This window comes from Chrysemys picta, chromosome 4, assembly GCF_011386835.1.
Source record: "Chrysemys picta bellii isolate R12L10 chromosome 4, ASM1138683v2, whole genome shotgun sequence".
Taxonomy (NCBI): Eukaryota; Metazoa; Chordata; order Testudines; family Emydidae; genus Chrysemys; species Chrysemys picta.
The window spans coordinates 93,055,672-93,075,332 of NC_088794.1; the positions used below are offsets into that span (position 1 = coordinate 93,055,672).

General features: G+C 40.8%; 1 protein-coding gene across 1 annotated transcript in view; it reads left to right on the forward strand.

The window, feature by feature from the left end:
* Nucleotides 1-88: 88 nt before the first annotated feature.
* The window catches only part of LOC101935221 (cytosolic phospholipase A2 epsilon-like), a 47,309-nt gene continuing 27,736 nt past the window's right edge, over nt 89-19,661 (forward strand). Inside the window, exons 1-6 of the mRNA XM_065593060.1 lie at nt 89-189; nt 582-617; nt 10,230-10,302; nt 14,377-14,513; nt 15,400-15,531; nt 18,313-18,353. Coding sequence (XP_065449132.1) covers nt 163-189; nt 582-617; nt 10,230-10,302; nt 14,377-14,513; nt 15,400-15,531; nt 18,313-18,353 — 446 coding nt within the window. The 5' untranslated portion in view covers nt 89-162. The remainder of the gene's footprint in view (nt 190-581; nt 618-10,229; nt 10,303-14,376; nt 14,514-15,399; nt 15,532-18,312; nt 18,354-19,661) is intronic.

Below are 19,661 nucleotides of genomic sequence, written 5' to 3' on the forward strand. Positions count from 1 at the left end.
TGGCAGAGGGGTGGGGCTCTGAGTCAGTTAATAAAACACCTGCTTGTCCACTTCTGCCAGTGTAAAGACTGTAAATCTCTATCAGGAATCACTGCCGGCTGTGCGGGACATAGTACTCAAGTGCCCTCTTTAACAGCAGACTTGTATGCAACAGGGAGCGCAATGGGATCAAATTCAAGTTCCAATCAGGTAAGGAAAACCCCACCAAAGCTCAACAAAATTGTGTGAGGTTCCAAATCAGATATTTCACATGAGAAGAAGTGGCGAGAGTTCTGCTTGAACAGTAGGGAGGATCTGGGAAGAGCAAGTCTGCTGTTCCTCAGGTATCCGCAGTTGCAAGGGCTGTACTCCTACTGCATGTGGTTGTTGTAACTAAACTGTATGCCCAACAACATTAATAAAACAAGTGTATGCAGAATAACCTGCTCTTCAGTGCAGTGGGGAACTATCATAGTTTCCGAGGGCTTATTGAGTATCTTTAAATTTGGTTTTAATGTGGGATTGTAAATGTGAAATTATAATAAAAGCAGAAATGGAAGATTTTTTTAAATGTAACCATTTCTGCTCTCTTGATTTTTCAGGGCCTAAGCAGCATCTCAGGACAAAAAATGAGACAGGTGGGTACTAAACAGATGGAACATCATTAAATGCTGTCCAGTGCTGATTATAAGATTCAGTACAGAAAATGTTAGGAACAAAATCTGGAGGTTTGGGGCGGGGGGGAGAGTAGTGACATATTTGCTAATCACCAATTTAACTTTAGGGGTGAAATACCTGTATGTATAACAGTTGGATTTATCCAGTCTAATCTATCTATCTATGATATTTCTAATGTGTGACTATCATTGTCATACTGCATCTAGGCACTATCTATTCTGTGTTCATTTTAAAATGTCTTGCTCTCTTCTGTGTTTTTCGGTGCAGGAACATGCATTCTTTCAGTGTCTCTAACCCTTCAGAAACAGGATTTATTTAAGCGGAGCCTCTGTCATTTATTAATTTCAATTTATTTGATTTACTTTTTGTAGTTGTAGTGCTTTGCCATAGCACTTTAAGTGCACTACGCAATACAAATTTTAAAGCATACCCTACAAGGAATGTGTCAGAAATGTGTCTATTGGTGTAAGGTGTACACATTTGTTCCCCCCTTGGAGAATTTAGAGGCTAATGATAGGACGGGGAACACTATGAGAGGACAAACAATAAGGAGTCCTTGTGGCACCTTAGAGACTAACAAATTTATTTGGACATAAGCTTTCGTGGGCTAGAACCCACTTCATCAGATGCATGAAGTGAAAAATACAGGAGCAGGCATAAATACATGAAAGGATGGGGGTTGCTTTACCAAGTGTGAGGTCAGTCTAGCGTGATAAGTCAATTAACAGCAGGATACCAAGGGAAGAAAAATAACTTTTGAAGTGGTAAGAGAGTGGCCCATTACAGACGGTTGACAAGAAGCTGTGAGTAACAGTAGGGAGAAATTAGTATTGGGGAAATTAAGTTTAGGTTTTGTAATGACCCAACCACTTCCAGTCTTTATTCAGGCCTAATCTGATGGTATCCAGTTTGCAAATTAATTCCAATTCTGAAGCTTCACGTTGGAGTCTGTTTTTGAAGTTTTTTTGTTGAAGAATTGCCACTTTGAGATCTGTTATTGAGTGACCAGAGAGATTGAAGTGTTCTCCTACTGGTTTTTGAATGTTATGATTCCTGATGTCAGATTTGTGTCCATTTATTTTTTTACGTAGAGACTGTCCGGTTTGGCCAATGTACATGGCAGAGGGGCATTGCTGGCACATGATGGCATATATCACATTGGTAGATGTGCCGGTGAAAGAGAGAGAAGAAATGCTTCAAAGGAAAGAAGGTTCACAGAGGGATGGGGGTGTAGTGATTGTAGCTGGAATGTTCCTCTAAATAAATGGGGTTTCCTGAAGTTCTTAAGGGACAGATTGTGGACTCCTTACTCACACTGATAAACCCTTAGTCATGCAAGTAATTCCTTTGAAACTAATGACGTTAGCTGAGTAAGTGCCCATCACTGTGAATAAGGGCTCCACAATTCAGTCCTAAAGTGTGCTTCTACTCATAGAAGTGCCTGAGTGCTAGATTCTGGTGCTCTTAGTCATGCTGGGTAGCACCTTGCTCCAGAGTAGTTGCATTGACTTCAGTGGTGCAACTCAGGAAGTAAGGTACTAGTTAGCAAAATCTGGCCCTCAGTAAAAACAACCACTTCCTGCTCCACCTGTATGTGGATTTCTTATATAGGTTTGAGGTATTTGGGGTATTGTTTCTAGAGAAGGTTTCTTCAGGTATAAATTGTAAATTTGAAGGTAAGAGATATATATTTGGGGATTTTATCTCGGTCTTCAGAGGTTTCCAGGGAGCCTGGAGTATGGAATAGTTTTATTGTAAGGCCTTCCGTGATGTTTAGAAATGCCTTTAAAAGTCATTGTTGAAGATTATTATTAAGAAGTAGTTCAGATTTTCACTGAGCAGACTGGAGAAGTAATTAGCATGAAGCTGCATCCTATAGTTACAGTAGGAAAAAAAGTTGGGGGGATAGAGGGAAAGGATTTTTCCGAGGTTTATGGCAACATGTCCACTGCTAGAGAGTAGAGATAGAAGCTACTGTATAGCTTGCGTTGAGACCCGTATGGGCAGGTTCTGAGTTTTTTTCACATCTTCAGAGATTGGCCACTGTTGGAGATGGGACACTGTATAGGAGGCCAAGTGCTCTGTGGTGGTACAGAGAATCTTCTTTCTAGATGCCTGGCTGGTGGGTCTTGCTCATGTGCTCATGGTCACATCAGTCACCCCATTTGGGGTCAGGAAGGAATTTCTCCCCAGGTCAGATTGGCTGGGTCTTTGGAGGTTGTTTGCCTTCCTCTACAGCATGGGGCAGCATGGTTCACCTGCTAGGATCTTTTGGGCATCTCTCACCTAATCAGTTCCCTGCCATTGACAGGACCTCTGCCACCTTGGTCTTTCCTGTTCTCTGCCTGTGGCACACAGTTTAGTCTCCTGAGAACTGAAATGTTCTGGTCTAACTAAAGTCTTTGTGCTTAATATTTGGGTATCTATGGTCCCTTCTGGCCTTAAACTCTATGAAACTATTCCTGTGCTCATGCAAAGCCTTGTTGCTGTCAGTGGGGCTCTGCATGGGTACCAGGGTCTGCCTGTGCAGTTCTCAGTGCAGACTCAGGGCCTAAAGCGTTATATATGTGAGACTTAATTTGAAAAAGATGGAGCCATTGTTACTGCAGACATTTTCAGGAGGCAATTCCACGTCAAAGTGGAGAACAGCAGGAACTTATCCAGCAACTAAAAAGGAGCTATAGCGTGAACCAGTAGCATGTACCAAAAGTGTCATATACCAGGGCAGAGGCTGTCTGCCTACTGAGAGAAACGGTGACCATCCAGCTCAAATCAGGGATGCAATGCCAGATCATTATTAATTATTATTATTACTACTTATTTATTATTACTTATTTTAAGTGCCATGAATGTACTTAGTATGTTTGCAGCCAGTAACAGAAAAGCCTGCAATGGGCACTGAAAGAACGCTGACTGTAAATTTTGTTTTCTGTCTTTGTCAGAATGTGCGAGATCGTTTTTTGAATGAGTAGGGTTATTCTGATAGAGGGAGGAAAAATATACAACACATTTTCTGAGTCAATTCAGTGTATTACACATGACTGTTGAAATGTTCACACTGAGGTTAAAAATAATGACTTTTGAAAATATACATTTTCTTTCCTGTGTTATAAATAGCACCTCAGTTTTTTAAAATGGAAAGAATTTTGAAGTCAGATTTAGTTTGTTGTTTATATTTACTGTCTATACTTTTGATGTTTTTTCCTAATTGTGAATAACAAAAATAGATCAGTTACTCTTTAGCTTCTAGTCAGTTTCCCTCTGATGCGTTTGCCACATGCTATAACAATTGGGTTACAAACACTAAAGAAAATATTTTTATTTAAAAAATATTTACATTAATTGCCATTGGTGGTGTTTTAAAAAAAATCATAGAAGCATTTCTATTGGTTTAAATTTTAGTAAAACTTATTTTTCACAAAATCTAAACTTGGGGCTCAATTTGACCTGACAGTTTACCATGAAATTGGGGTGGGAATTTGGAATTGGTGTCTGCCATAAGCGTTTAACTCTGCACACACATTCATTTGGTAATATAGAAAGGAGGAAGTTTTTTGGTTAACTGCATATACTTGGAAGAAAATTCTCACAAATTAATGTTTCATTGGTCTTCATGGAAAGAGGCTGGAGGCCTGGAGTCAATGGGGTGAGGAGGATGGAGAAGTGCATATGAGGGAAGGAGAAGTAGAGGAGATGACAGAAGGGGCAGCTTTGGGGCAGATGTGATCAGTGGTGGTGAGAAAGGGAGGAAGTGTGAGGAGGATGCTGGGCAGCTGGGAGAGAAGCAGGTGTGGCAGCAAGGGGGAAAGTTTACAGTAAAGAATACGGATACCAAATAGGGTGGGATGGTGAAATTTGAAAACTGAATGGGAGAAGCTGAAGGCAAGACAAGGCTGGAGATCAGGGATCAGGTGCCAGGAGATGAGTGAGAGAAGCATGGCAGTGAGGAGAATGGGATTAGAAAGAGGTTAGACAATTACTGAGTATGGTAAATGATCCAAAAGACTAGGCAGGCAATATATCCGTTAACAATGAGAAGACAATTAAAGAAGTGAAAAAACAAAAAGGCTTCCAAGTAGTCTCAGTGAGAGATTGGTGTAGTGGAAACTATGCAGACGAGTAAAGTTGTGGAGCAAGTTACAAGGAACTGAGGATATGATGGCAGTGATAATGGTGAGGGAATATGTGAGGGCATTCCTTCTGGACATACTGCTTCTGTCAGCTGTGATAGCTCTGTGGGGACTACGTGTTAGATGTCTTTAGAAGAAGAGTTCTGTTCCTTACTGCATGGAGTGGTCACTCCAGTCATCGGTGATGGCAGTCTCAGCCAGGTCTTCTAGAGCTTGTTTCTGTGAGGTTGCAGTGTGAGAGTCCCTGGAGACTATTTATAGCTCACCTCAGTAAGTGGAGATTTGGTCCTTGCCTCATGGAGAAGTGACTCTCATTGCTAATGGCAAAATCTGCTGACAATACAGTAATTGTATCCTGGAATCATTTTGTGCTTTACTTCTTGGGTTTGAAGTATATGTACAAGAGTGCAGTGAGGATTTAAACCGCAGAGTTTTCTCAAAAGTGACTCTATAAAAATGGTACAGTGGGGTTCCTTTTTTATTATCTATCAAATGATCCAATCAGGAGTGCTCAGTATACAAGTAAAAAAACATGTTTATTTTAACTACCAGCCTGGGCTCTCAGTGTCAAGCAGGGTTCCATCCTCCAGGCACTTCATCACCTTGTTAATGGATCCATAGTCCAAATATTTCCTCTCATGACACCCCTACAATCCCATTGTCTTTAAATTATGACTTCTGTCTTCAAGGGACTTGCACAGGTTAACTGATTTGAACTTAGTAAACATTTCTGTTGATGATGTACAAGATGGACTAGGATCCAACTCCTTTTCTCTCAGGTGGGTTGGCTGTTCAGTGCTGATAGGAATAAAAAGCAGTTAAAACCTTATTTTTGTCACTGAAGTTGGCAGATGGATACACAGGGTAGATCTGTACATAAGATGATGCCATTTTTACACCGTTACCTTTTCAGAGAAGTGCCATACTTTAAAACTTGACTCTGAGGGCAACTTTCAGTTTTGCTTTAGTACAGATGATACTTAAATCGGATCAGGTGGCTGACATAAAACATATTTATTTGATGGAAAGTTGTTGGTTGTGACCCAAAAAAATATGGTACTCATGCTGAAACGCAAAATAATTAATAATTATCCAGCTACTTAATGCACTGCACCCCGTCAAAAGAATGTGAAGCATGCAGATTAGCACTGTATTGACGCACAGTCATCTGAATCATGGCAATGCTTAGGTCAGTTTCTCTTCGTGTTTTTGAACCCATCAGAATGAGAAACTCGGAGCGTGGGCCTATGCAGATCAGAGGTGAAGAAAAGTTTCACAAGAACTCTTGCAATCTGAATCCAGTGTAGTTTGCATAGCCCTGAAAAAGAGACAGGTCTTTATTCATCACTGTGTTACTCCACTTTTATGCTGGGTAACTTCATTGAATTCTGTTGAATACAGTAGCGAATCAAACTCCTTAGGGGATATTTCAAAGGGAGAGAAATAAGTATGTTACAGCAGCAAATACAAATAGAGGTGATTTAAGTGCAGTTGACTTTGCTTGAGTTAAGGGGCATATAAAAGAAGAAAATGAAATCCTGCCTCCCAGGAAGCTCTGATGCACTTTAATGGTTATTAGCTGCTACCTACCTGACAGACAGAGCTGAGAACTGAGCCTGTGGTCTGCACTTGAAGGGCTCCAGATTTCACAGAATCAACATTTAATGTATTTTACTCTTCTATTTTAATAACATTTTAAATAAGAAGCACATATCCTAGTTCTCTCTCTCTCTCTTTTTAAGATCTTGAAATATAGAAGAGAGGGAAAAAAATTCTGTCATAAGTATTGTATTTGGCAGGCTATTTTACTTCGGTATTTACCTTTTTCTCTTGATATAATAGAAAGGTTTCCCATGTTTCATTTTATTTTTCACATAAGACTCTCCATATTTTCATAAGTGGTGACTTATTGGGATCTGAGATCGATTTCTCCTCTTTTTTTGCATGTTATATCAGTCCATTGTCTAAGGATTCTTTTGCCACTGTTAAACTGAGTGTAAGAAACCTATTTGGCCATTGTGTATGGAATATCTGACAGTACTGAGCAGTCAGGGTACATTGACTAAATGTCATTAGGATAAAGAAAATATTACAGAATTTCTGGGTTCATGGGAGACTCCAAAATATGTGGGCCTGAGCCTGGAGTCATCAGTTAGCAAAACACTCCTAGGACCTAATTGTACAACTCTTACATGAGCACTTATGCATGTGAGTAGTCCCATTGACTTCAGTAAGAATAAATGTGTAAGTAAGCATTGCACAATTAGGTTCATAGATGTTAATGGGACTTTTGCTTGAGGTATGACTGCATGAAGTATGACTGTATGATCAGGCCCTGTGTTTGTAACCTAATTTTTTAGCAATTCTGGCAGTAGTAATTATAGTGATTACATCATGCTTCCTGTTTATGAGGTAATAAGCCATGTCCAAAATAAATACAGAGATTGAAAGCTGAGATGTTTGTAACCAATGAACTCAGAGGCTTTGGCCTCCAACTTATTAGCCTATGCTAGGGTTATTGCTGAGTTTAACAGGGAAGACCGAAAAGTTGTTGGTTATTGATAAAGAGAAGAAGGATTATCTATGGTTAGAGCATTAGTCTTTGACTTTGGAGACCTGCATTCAGTTAACTGCTCCACCACAGACTTGCTAAGTGACTTACCCATGGACACATAGGAACTCTGTGCCTCAGTTCCCCATTTGTAAAATATACTAGTCAGTAAATACTTCCTTAGTAACTAGTACTTCCTTACCTCAAGTAATTTAGTTGAAAAATGTGGCAAAATTATTAACCCTGTACATTTTTTGCCCAATATTATTTGACCAGCTCACCTCAACTTTCTTATCCATCAACCAATCAGTGCCAATCCTGAAGAATGATGATGACAACAGAACAAAAGCCTTGCCAAACTCCTGTGGAGATAGAAAACCATGTCATGTGTCTGCCATTGACTCAAATGCAGCTTTCCATTCTATCAACGATACTACCTTCCCAGGGATGCTGAGTCACCTCATCAGATCCCACAAACTTGATGCTCCAAATCAAAGGCCTGATGGAAATCTAAAAAGTGCTGCACAGGGTTTATTAAACTCATCCATCTTCTCAGAAGCTATCTCAAGGTACAGATCTGGTTGACATGGAACAACCTGTACTAAAGCCACACTGAGTATCCCGGCCTTTGCTACCCAGTGCAATATTGGCATTGAATGGCTGATGGATAAGCTTGAGGAAAGAGCTAACAGTGGCATCGTGGGCTGAATGTTATTCTGCTTTGAGATCTCAAATATGCCATAGGTTGGCTCAGTTTGGTGTTTCGTTGCAGATGATGGCTGAACTAGTTAGGCAAAGAGCAGCGCGAATTGGTCTGGTTATTAAGCTGGATAAAAAGATGTCACTGGTCATTACCATCAAGCAGCCTCCAGTTCCAGATTACAACCAGTTCAGTATTAACTTGTCCAGGCATGACACTGAGCAGGTGGCAACTGTCAAATATTTGAGCAGTGTCACAATCAGTGCTTGGAGGATGCTCAAAAATGTGGCCACTTGAATAGCAACAGCTGCTGCCATGTTTCAGCCCCTTTAGAGGTCTCTGTGGGATGCCATGTCATTAAACTTGCTAACGAGCTGTGGATTTATAGAACCACATTTATGCCAACTGCAGTGTATGGCAATGAAACATGGGCACTGAGGAAGGCTGGAGAACAATGGATTCATGTTTTTGATTCTTGTTGTCTTCATCAACTGCTCCATATCAAGTGGCAGGACAAGATTGGAAATGAGGATATTTGAAGCCTAACCCAGCAATTGCCTCCAACAGCAATGAATCAGTTTTGCTGGCTTTCTTGGCATAGATATATTATTTGAATGGAAGACCAACAAATACAGAAGCATATGTACCAAGGAATGTGGCTACAAGGCAAATGATCACATGGATGTCAAAACTTCAATGGCACCACAAGATTGCCAGTGAAGGACATAAATAGAATATACAGCCAGACACCACCTGCAGCACTTTGCCAGAGATGGATCTGGGAGGAGCTCAATTTGCACAGAGGCCAGTCCCTTAGATATTTGACCAGCTCTGCTAGCAGAAAGTGATCTTGCCATACCCCTTTTCATTTGCAGTTGTGAAAAATGTGGTATTTTGTCAAACAAGCCTGACTTTTTAAATTGTTGTCTGGCTCTACTTATCCCTAACTATGAGTAACCTGTTTCCCTTTACTATCTCACAGATGTATATGCTTATGTGAGTATTTCCTTGTACGCATTTTTTTCCAAGTATTTTCTTCCATGTTTTCCACATATGCATTAGAATAGAATCAGTATCATGTAAATCAGAACATGAATAAATAAATAGTGTCCTGAATGTTTGGTATTAGTCATACCTTGTTCAGTGTTTCCCTAAGGCATTCATGTTTGTTGATGTACTTGCAAATACTTTAACTTTTGGCATATATGATAAGCTACTTGATGTACTTTTAAATTTGGCAGTTTGAACCCTGCATTGCATAGACCACTATGTCATTTGAACCATTTTAATTTGAGTTTGTACTGTTGCTACAAAAAGACTGAAAGTGTTCTTTCTGTGGCCATGAAGGACCTTGGATACAGCAAAACAGGTGCAGTTTTGCTGCACTGGGGTATGGATGGTAGGATTTCTGGAGCCCATGTAGGGTGTCTCTGACTCCATGGTGCCACAAAATCTTGCTCTCTGTGGATGAGTGTGCAGTGGAGTGGAGTTTGGGCAAGCTGAGGAAATGTAGAGCTAATTCTCCTGCTGGGGAAAAGGGATTGCTCTAAATTATGTACGTTTCCTAGCAACTGCTCTGCTGCCAGAGAATTGCTAGGGTGCGTTGTACTTCAGCTCTGCCGCTTCGTGCCTTCTTCCGCATTCTGTGCGCAGGAGAGGGGTAGGTGGACTATGCTGGCTTTACATACCTATGCTATGGGTATCCCAAGCTGTGTTCATATGACAACTGTCCTCCTTCTTTGAAACATCAGAGTGGCTCAAAGAGGAGAAACTGGGGCTAGGGTCTGTTCCATTACTTATATTGTGTTAATGTCCAAAGCTAATGAGGCTGGGTCCCCATTGTGCTAGGCCCTGTACAAACAGGTAAGATTTATTTCACCAATGTAGAGAGGGTATACAATTGAAATTTTTTAGCTCTAGTAGATTTTAAAAAATTCAGTTAAATACACTGAGAAAATGATGGTAAAATATACAGATTTTATTAGCACTTATTTCGGATGACCTAAGTATCAGTATCTCGCTTATGTCTTTTCCTCTCTTGAGTAATGTGGTTATTGCAAACTCAGGCCAATAAAGCCTTTGTACCATGCCGTACCATCCTATGTCTCATTCCTCTATATTAGATGCGTGTCTATTGATGAATCCACACCTTAATATGTATCTGTGTGTCTTGTTAATCATTCTTGTGCAGACAGAAGAAACTTCTATCAACTTGCTCCATGTAAAAATAATAAGAATGAGAAATCTCCGGAAGGCTGACTTGTGTGAGTATTTCTACTGTTCTTAGCTGTTTCTCATAGTTCTTGAAAGCAACGAGAGTATTTAAAAGTATTATTGTCATTGGGATGCACTCAAGCACTAAGAGCTCCCATAGCACACTATTTATTATCAGAGTACAAGTACACATATGGGTGTCCAAGTATAACTAGGATTTTAAAAAGCATAAGGTACCTGACACACTACAGTCTACATGGACTCCCATACTTATCGACTGTAATGTCAGATTTCAATCCTAAATGGAGTTACCATAGTCTGTATTTATGATAGTGCTAGAAAACAGTACCATGTACTACAGGATACCCACAGAAATGTCAGACTTCAGCATCTTGGAGCTAACTGGAGGAAAAAAGAGATAATCTTAGGGTAAATAATTCTAACATACAATACTTTTCTGGGGTGAAAGGAAAGGGAATAATCTTTATTGTATATCTGTGCTAGCATTGCATTTTGTTGCTGCAAACTTGCAAGAATTATTTTTTGTGTGGTGTTAAAATAATATATTTTATTCTTGTTAGTCTTATGGATTGATATTTTGTAACAAGAAGGACAATAGATTACCCAAAATAAGTTAAAAGGATGAAATGATTCAGTGGTTTTTAGGATTAAAAAAATCTCACTATGACAGATTTTCTTTCAAATAATGATGATATCAGGCCTCAATCCCAATCAAAAAGACATGTATGAAAGAGTGAAGAACTGATTACTCAGGTTTCTAAATGAAAAGTATGTTAAACTCTAAACAATCCCAAAGGGGGGAACCTGATAATGCAAATTTTAATGCAATTTCCTTTAACATCAAAGCTCAAAAATAAACACAAAGAAAACCACACCTGAGTTCATCAAATAGAACATTTTGGAGACAAGTAACAAAAAAGAGAAAGCTATATGCAGAAGATGTGGTAAAACTCAAAATGCATGGAAAATGTTCACCACCCACAAAGTCGAATAATATAAGAGTCAGGAAAAAGAATACTATATGCCATTGTGTGGACCTTAAAAATAGGTGGAAATGATGCATAACGAAGAAGAATCAGGGAAGGGGAGATGTCCACAACAGAGGTAATTAAAGAACTGTCACTATCTGATCATAGCACTAGAGATAATAGCAAAAAAGAGCCCAAGATAGAGGAGACCTTCACAATAGAAGTGGTAACAGAGCTCTACCGATGTCTGATCATGGAAGTGCTGGAATTGGGAATGAAGTTCCATCTTCTTCACCAATACATTTTAGTGAGAAGTAGCTTACTGAAGATTGTGATCATAGATCAGTGATGGATTTAGATGCAAATTTAAGACTGATAGCCTTAAAAAGCAGGGAACTTGTAGTAAGTGGAAAGTAAAGTTAGCTCACTGAGTGGATACTAATTTGACTCTCCCAGGAAAGAATTTGGGTCCCCCTCTGAGTTTAAAAAGGTCCAGCTCACAGAAGAGCTTGCAGATGGCTGATGCTCAAGTCAGGAGGAGTGAGCTTCTTTTCCACCAGACCAGGTTTTGCATGGCCCAAGTCCCAGGCTGCAATGAGACATATTGAAATGCCGTTGTAAATGTGACGATGCAAAAGAGAATGATCTGTGTGGTCACTTTGTTCCTGAATTTCTGAGTGGTGCATCAGGTTCTTCAGAGAATCCTGAGCTACAGAATGTGGAAAAGTAGAGAAAGAAAGAGGTAAAATAAAAAAGAAAATAAAAATGCCAGATATAAAGACTAAGGGAAGAAAAAGAGAGAGCCCCAAATCAAAGATAGGAAAAAAAAGGTAATACATTGTTAGAGAGCCTGCTGAATATGACTCAGAATAATCTTGTTGGTAGGTTAGGAGGTTCAGGTAGTTTACCATGTTCTCCCATTAACATTTATATTCAGCCTTGTTGATATATTAGTATGTGTTATAAATTAAGATTATAAACGAGTATAAATAATCATGGTTTGGGAAGAATGTTTTTGGATTTGGCATGTGCTAGAAGGCACTCAGAGTTAATTCTGTGGGTAATTAATACACCCCGAAGTAGGGCTGACTAGCTGGGTCACTTCCTGATTATTGCTAACCTCTGCTGCAATCACATGTGACTGTGTTTCCTGCTCCTACCTGGCCCACAGTACAACACTGGTAAAGTAGTTTGCAGGGTTGTTGTAGCTGTGTTGGGCCCAGCATGTTAGAGAGACAAGGTGGGTGAGGTCTTATCTTTTATTGCAGGGGTTCTGAACCTTTTTCTTTCTGAGGCCCCCCCGACATGCTATAAAAATTCCACGGCCCAGCTGTGCCACAACTGATTTTCTGCATATAAAAGCCAGGGCCAGCATTAGGGGATAGCAAGCAGGGCAATTGCCTGGGGCCCCAAGCCACAGGGGCCACGGTGAAGCTAAGTTGCTCAGGCTTTGGCTTCAGCCCCAAGTGGCAGGGCTCAGGGACCTGGGCTTCAGCCCCATGTGGCAAGGCTTCGGCTTTCTGCCCTGGGCCCCAGCGAGTCTAATGCTGGCCCTGCTTGGCAGCTCCCCTGAAACCTGTTCGTGACCCCCAGGTGGCCCTGGACCCCTGGTTGAGAACCACTGTTTTATTGGATCAACTTCTGTTGGTAAGAGAGACAAGTTTTCAAAATTACACAGAGCTGTTTTTCAGGTCTGGAAAATGTACTGAGAATGTCGCAGCTAAATACAAGATGGAACAGATTGTTTAGCATAAATAGTTAAAACAACCACTAGACACTAAAAAGTCATGGACTTAGTAAGCCATAAATCCAGTGTCTCTGTTGCAATGATCTATAACCCACTATGACCGCAGAGGTGTTAATTAGCCACTTCACCTTGAATGGTCCCTTGAAATATGTGTTAACTACTTATGCTAAACAATCTGTTTCATCTTGTATTTAGCTGTGTACATATTTCCCAGACCTGAAAGAAGAGCTCAGTGTGGGCGAGAGAGACAAGCTTTCGAGCTTACAGTTGGTCCAATAAAAGATATCGCCTTATCCTCTTGCCTCATTGGTAATGTAACTCTGTCAAACATTACTGTCAGGCACGTCTCATTCTCAGGTTTTAAAGGCACGTCATGCGGGTAGAATAATCTAAAGTCTTAGCATCTTGTAAAGGACAAAGAAGGGTATGTTATGTACAAAGCAACTTTACCACACACACAGCTTAGTGGTTTATGTAAATATGAATGCATGTGTATGTAGAGGTGTGTTTGCACATAATTATTTTTCTGATATAAATGTTTTAAGAAAAAAGCTAGTTAGATGTATAGAAGCTGGAAAAGGGCTGAGAGGTGTGTTTTGTGGATTGTAAAATGGTTGGGGGACCTATCTTATAGCAACTTGCCTCCTACCAGACCAGGCTTTGCTCTTGTTGAGTCAGCTCACTCCCTGGGTTAATTCTGTCTGAGCTCTCTGAAGGAATGTAGAGAAGCAGTTTCCAGCAGGGTTAGCTGTTTTATTTAAGCCTTCTTAACAAACAAATCAAAACCTTGTAGACTTCCCTCAAATGTCTGTGCAGGCCGAGTAGTCCCTCCCTCAATTCTCCCCCTCATGCCAGCAACTTCAGTAATCAATATTTCCTGGCTATTACCTCAGAGCCTCAGGAATGAAGGACTCCACACGCTCCCTTCTGTCCGTTTGATTTCTGGAGCAATTCCTCTCTGTAGTGCATATCTCGAGTAGCAGTCCATTGGGAGATGGCCCTGGTCCCTCAGTTTTCTGGAGGGTGTTGCAGTCCCCCTCTATTTCTTGCTGTCCTCTTTATAAGGGTCAGCTAATTAAGTTTCAGGTTTTTTTCAGGTGCAGTAGGTGGGCCTAATCAGCCAGCCAGTTGCAGGCTGCTGACCCCAGAGGAATGGTATCCCTTATACCTTCACAAGGATGTTTCTCCTTTTTTGGGATATACTGCTTTATTGTACTATCTATTCCTCTTTCTGGGATGCATGTCTCAGAAAGACTTGGGAAGAAATCAACTACTGTACTCTCTCTTTTCATGTCAACGAAGTTTTAAATGAGTCTGATGCACTAATTCCTTCAGTGATACTGCACATCAGGTAGACTGTTACTTATAATTTATCTCCTTTTATACAGTAAGCCAGTCCGATTGCTATGTGGAACTGTGGCTGCCAACTGCCTCAACTCAAAGGGTCCGGACCAAAACAATCAAAAACTGTAAAAATCCAGTCTGGAATGAAACCTTCTGTTACAGGATTGACAGGCGTGTTAAGGTATGATACACGAGAGCTCCCCACTCCTGTCAGGGATCTGAAGTTCCCCAAATAGGTCCTGCAGATCTAAACTGAGCCAGAATTTCTTTAGACTTCATCCTGCAATTAATACCCACTCATTTACTGGAACTCTTTGAAGGACCCTTAACGGATGTGTGCATATCTCACATGTCCTCTGCCCATTAATTCATCTCCCCAATAACTTATTCTAACATTCCCAAGTCCTGGACAGCTTCAAGGGGCAGCCATTTTATTTTCCAATCAACCTATCTGAAAAATGCTTCTTCCTTCTTCCCCAGAAAATTACCCCCATCTGAGGTCTAGGACAGGCAAAATTCAATCCTGGGCCAGTGACTGCTTTCCTAGCCATAACATTGTTATGAATATGTAAAGTCCTATATCTTTGAATTCTGCAGGATTAAATATGAACATCCTATACCATTGGAAGGGAAAGTTTCTACGTTGCTTACTGGGGCCCATAACTTATTTCTAGTCCTACAAGGTACCAAGATAATAGACTTAAAAACAGAGACATTTTAAAGCATGGAAATACTATTTTAGGTCATTTTTCGATGTTTTATTCTCATTCAGAACCCTATAGTTACATAGGCCCAGGATCAGACTCTAGAGAGAGATACATATGCATATACATATACATATGGCCTGAATGGAACCCCCCCCACACTCTTACTCAGTTTATTTCTTTAAAGCAGAATAAGTGTAATATGTCCTCACCCATTCTGTCTTACTCTCTCACTTCTCCTATTCCTTCTTTTACTACTTGCCCTATGTGCATAGACTAAACAAGGAATAGCCTCAAGGATTTCCTACTAACAGGGTTCTTTGAAATTATATAATTTATAAAATCCTTTACTTCTGTTCCCAGAATGTGCTGGAGCTGAAAGTCTGTGATGAAGATAGATTCAGCAAAGATGATGAACTCTGCACAGTTATTTTTGACGTAGCTAAACTTCACGTTGGGTATAAAGGTCGTGTGAAGTTCGTGTTGAATCCCCAGGTGAGCAATGAAATCATAAGAAAGAGACACTTTTGTGGGTTTTCCGTCTAAATATTTTCTTGTACTGTATTTTATTGGTCCTTCCTGTGGATTGGATTGCCCCCATCCGTCTATCAATCTTTCTTAGATTGTTACAGGAAAAATCTGCTTGAAAATTTATTCTGCCATTATTATAATGAAGAGTTTGGCCAGAATTTCAACATTCTTGACCAGTGGAAGTTAACTGTGGTTTGATACGGTTGGTCAGTTTTTTTTTTTTCTGGGAACAGATCTCTCCACTGACTTGCAAAGGTTGCACTTTCCAGAGAGTTTGAGCACCTGATAGCACTATTCAGAATTACTCTGTCATAACTTGTTTCCCATGAGTTAGTAGCTCTGACTTTCCAATCAGTTTGGATTGAACTAGTATAAAAACAGCTGATCATTTTTACCGAGGTAGTTCAATGTTCAAACACGAGCAGCCTAAGTAGAATAGCCAAATCCCACCTCTGGATACTCACATTGGCACCAAGGCACCTAAATGTTGATTCACACAATCCAGGGCATGATTTCAGCATACAGATTAGGTGCTCTGTTTTGGAAGTTGGGCCCAGTATTTCAAAGAATTTTCCTAACTGATAATTTACAAAGTATATATAGCTGGGAAAAGACTACGTTGAAGAGCTGTACAACGTGCTGAACGCAGGTGATGAAATGGTGCTGGGGAAGCTTCCTGGCACTAATGAGGGAGAGCAGATGCCAGAATTCTTAGAAGAAGTAGAAAAGATTTTGATAGAAAGCTGAAAACAAAAAGGTGCCAGGAAGTGACAAAATAATTGCAGAGCTGCTGCAAGTAGGTGAGGAACACACAGTAAAGATGGCCCATTCTATATGCATCCGAAGAAGTGGGCTGTAGTCCACGAAAGCTTATGCTCTAATAAATTTGTTAGTCTCTAAGGTGCCACAAGTCCTCCTGTTCTTCTTTTTGCGGATACAGACTAACACGGCTGCTACTCTGAAACAGTAAAGATGATGCACCAGCTATTTAACAAGATTCACAAACAAGACTGTGCTGGGAAAAGCATTCACCAAGATTTGCAGAAGAGAATGAAGAGCTATGTGGAATTGATGCTTGCAGGTGAATAGGCCGGATTTAGACTGGGACAAAGTACAATAAATCAGCTCTTTGTAATAAGACAGGCATTGGAGAAATAGAACATTCTCTGGGAACCAAACCTGTTACAACAACTTCATAAACTTCAAACTTGCATGTGTCAGAAAGGGTTATGGCAAGTCTTGGGAATGTCTGGCATCCCTGAAAAGTTGATCAAGGTGATAGAAAACGTCTACAGTGGGAGTAGTCTATTATTTTTTGGCAAGGTCCAAATTTCTTGGTCAAGATATAGTCAAGGTCCAGACTCCAGAGAAAATAATAATTAAAAAAGATAATAAGTAAATAAAAAGATTTTGGGGCCCATTCAAAAGTGTCTAGCAGTCCAGATTTGGCCTGTGTTCCTCCTATTGATTACCCCTGGTCTACAGTATGTAGATGAGTGCAGTGAAAGTAGACAAGAATCTGATAGAATGATTCAAGATGGCTATACGAATAAGACAAGGATTCATGCTATCACCAGATTTGTTCAGCTTGATACTGGAAGCAACAATGGCTGTAGGACTGAGAGACGAAATGGGAGAAGTCATGTTATATCGGAGGACAATGAATAATCTTAGAATCTCAGATGATATTGACCTCAAAGCATTGATCAAGGAGGATTTACAGGGAATAACTGACAAGATAGATCAGGAAAGCAGAAAATTTGGACTGAAGAGCAGCACGGAGAAGATAAATGTTATGGCAACTGGGAGACGAGGAAGAGATCAGTCAGAGACAAAGAACTAGAACAATTGAAAAAATGTGTGTACATTGGAAGACTAATATCCAAGAATGGGAATTGTGAAGATGACATAAGAAGCAGCATCAGACTGACTGCTACTGCATTTTGAAAACTCTAAGATCTGGAGAGCTAAACACATTTCCATAAAAATGAAAATCAGCATATATGAGGCAATTGTGCCATTACTGCTGCATGGGTCAGAACACTGGAGTATGAGGAAAGACATTGACAGCAGATATGAACTGACTGGAGCTGAAGGACATACCAAGAATTTCAAGACCACAGAAAATAAAAAATGGAGTGATAAGAAAACACCAAGGGCAAAAAATAATGCTATTACAGAAAATTCAAAAAAGATGACTGCGATGGTTTGACCATGTGTCAAGAATGGACTTGGAAAGGATACCATACATGGGGATACATACCAGAGTGCAAGAACTAGACTAGAAGGTGATGTGTTGGATAGACATTGAACAATAAGGTTTAAAGATGAAGAAAGCCATGAAGCTGGTACAAGACAGAAAGTGGTGGAAAGACTTCATTTGGCCCAATCATTGCTGTTTAGCTGATGGATGGGAATCATAGAAGAAGAAGAATATAGCTAGGATGGTGGGTGTTGGCAGGAAACAGATCTGCCCAATGTCTTATTTCCAGGTAACAATGATGGCATTTGTGGTAAGGTGCTAGATATGTTAGCTAGGAGAGTTAAGAATGTCTCTTCCTCATTCAGTGATGTCCATCTCCACTGAAGTGCAGGGAGCTTTTTCAAAGTAACCTTTGCTAATTTTTTCCTGCCAATACAGTCTCCTTGTACACCTGTGGTTCCAGGTTCATACAATCAACAAAGTTACCCTTATGTGGAAGGGATATTGCATATTGACTTCATTCACTTCTTTTTGATTTTCAGGAACAGGAGGAGCTGGAGGTGGAGTTCATACTGCAGAACCTGTGAGTAAAACCTTGAATGTTATAGACTCTCTAACTGGTAGAAGAAAAACAATTTGGAAAGTAATAAATTGGCAATGGGGAATGTGTTCCATGTGCCTGCTGCTGCCTAAGGAATATCCAGACCCACCAGAATTCTTTTTTCCAAATTCTTATGGATTCTTGAGTGGAACGATGTACACAACTTATTTCCATAGCTGAGTATGGTAGCTTGTCATGTAATGTAATCATCATCAAGATTAAGTTTTTGTCCCGGATATTTTTAGTGAAAGTCAGGGACAGGTCATGGGCAATAAATAAAAATTCACAGAAGCCCGTGACCTGTCCCTGACTTTCACTAAAAATATCCCTGACAAAAGAGGTAGGCGGGTTCAGCACCCACTGCTGCTAGGGCTCCCGGGTGCTCCACTGCTGTGGTGCATGGGAGCTCTGGGGTCCCCCTGCCCGCGGGGCTGGGCTGCTGCAGGGTCCCCTCGCCCCCGTGGCAGCTGGGGGTCCCCCAGCTGCTGGCTATGACTGCTCAGCTGCAGGGGGTCCTCCCATGGCCCGCTGCAGCTGGGCAGCTGCAGGGATTCCCCCCCCAACTACCGCTGCTGGACAGTTGCGGGGTTTCTTGGCCGGCTGCTGTGGCTCAGCAGCTGCGGGGAGTCCCCCCGTCATCTGTCGCAGCAGCGGGGAGTCATCGCCCCCCTGCGGCGGCTGGGCAGCTGCAAGGTCCGCCAGCCCCTTGCTGCCTGCCTTGGCTGGGCAACTGCAAGGTCCCCCCACCAGGGCAGGGGCTGGGAGTTGTGGGGGCAGGGCTGGCTGGGAGCTCCAGCCCCAGGGCAGAAAATGTCATGGAACTCAATGAAAGTCACGGATTCCATGACATAATCATAGCCTTAATCATCATTCATGTAAAGAAATTTCGCCTGATGTGGTTATTGCCTGTTGTCTCCCCAGCTTAAATCAAGGTCTTGTTGATTGCTATTAAGAAAAGCTTATTTGTATGGGTCTGTTACTTTCTTACCAAGATCTTAAAATAATCATTTTATTTAGAAAGTGTAATCAGAGGCCCAGGAAGGTGGTTGCAGCCCAGTACAGTGATCCTTTAACATTTTCATTGGTTGATTTCGTGACTCTGGCCTGCAGTGTGACCTCAGTGGAAAAGTTGTGCCTTTTGACTTCTAAAAATGTTTGTTGAATTTTCCATACTATTTCATCACCAGACGGCAGCATGAAATTAATTTTATGCATTCATTCCAATTCACTTTGATTTAAAGGGAAGAAAATATTTTGGTGGTTTGGTTTCTGTGACTGTGATGAAAACCT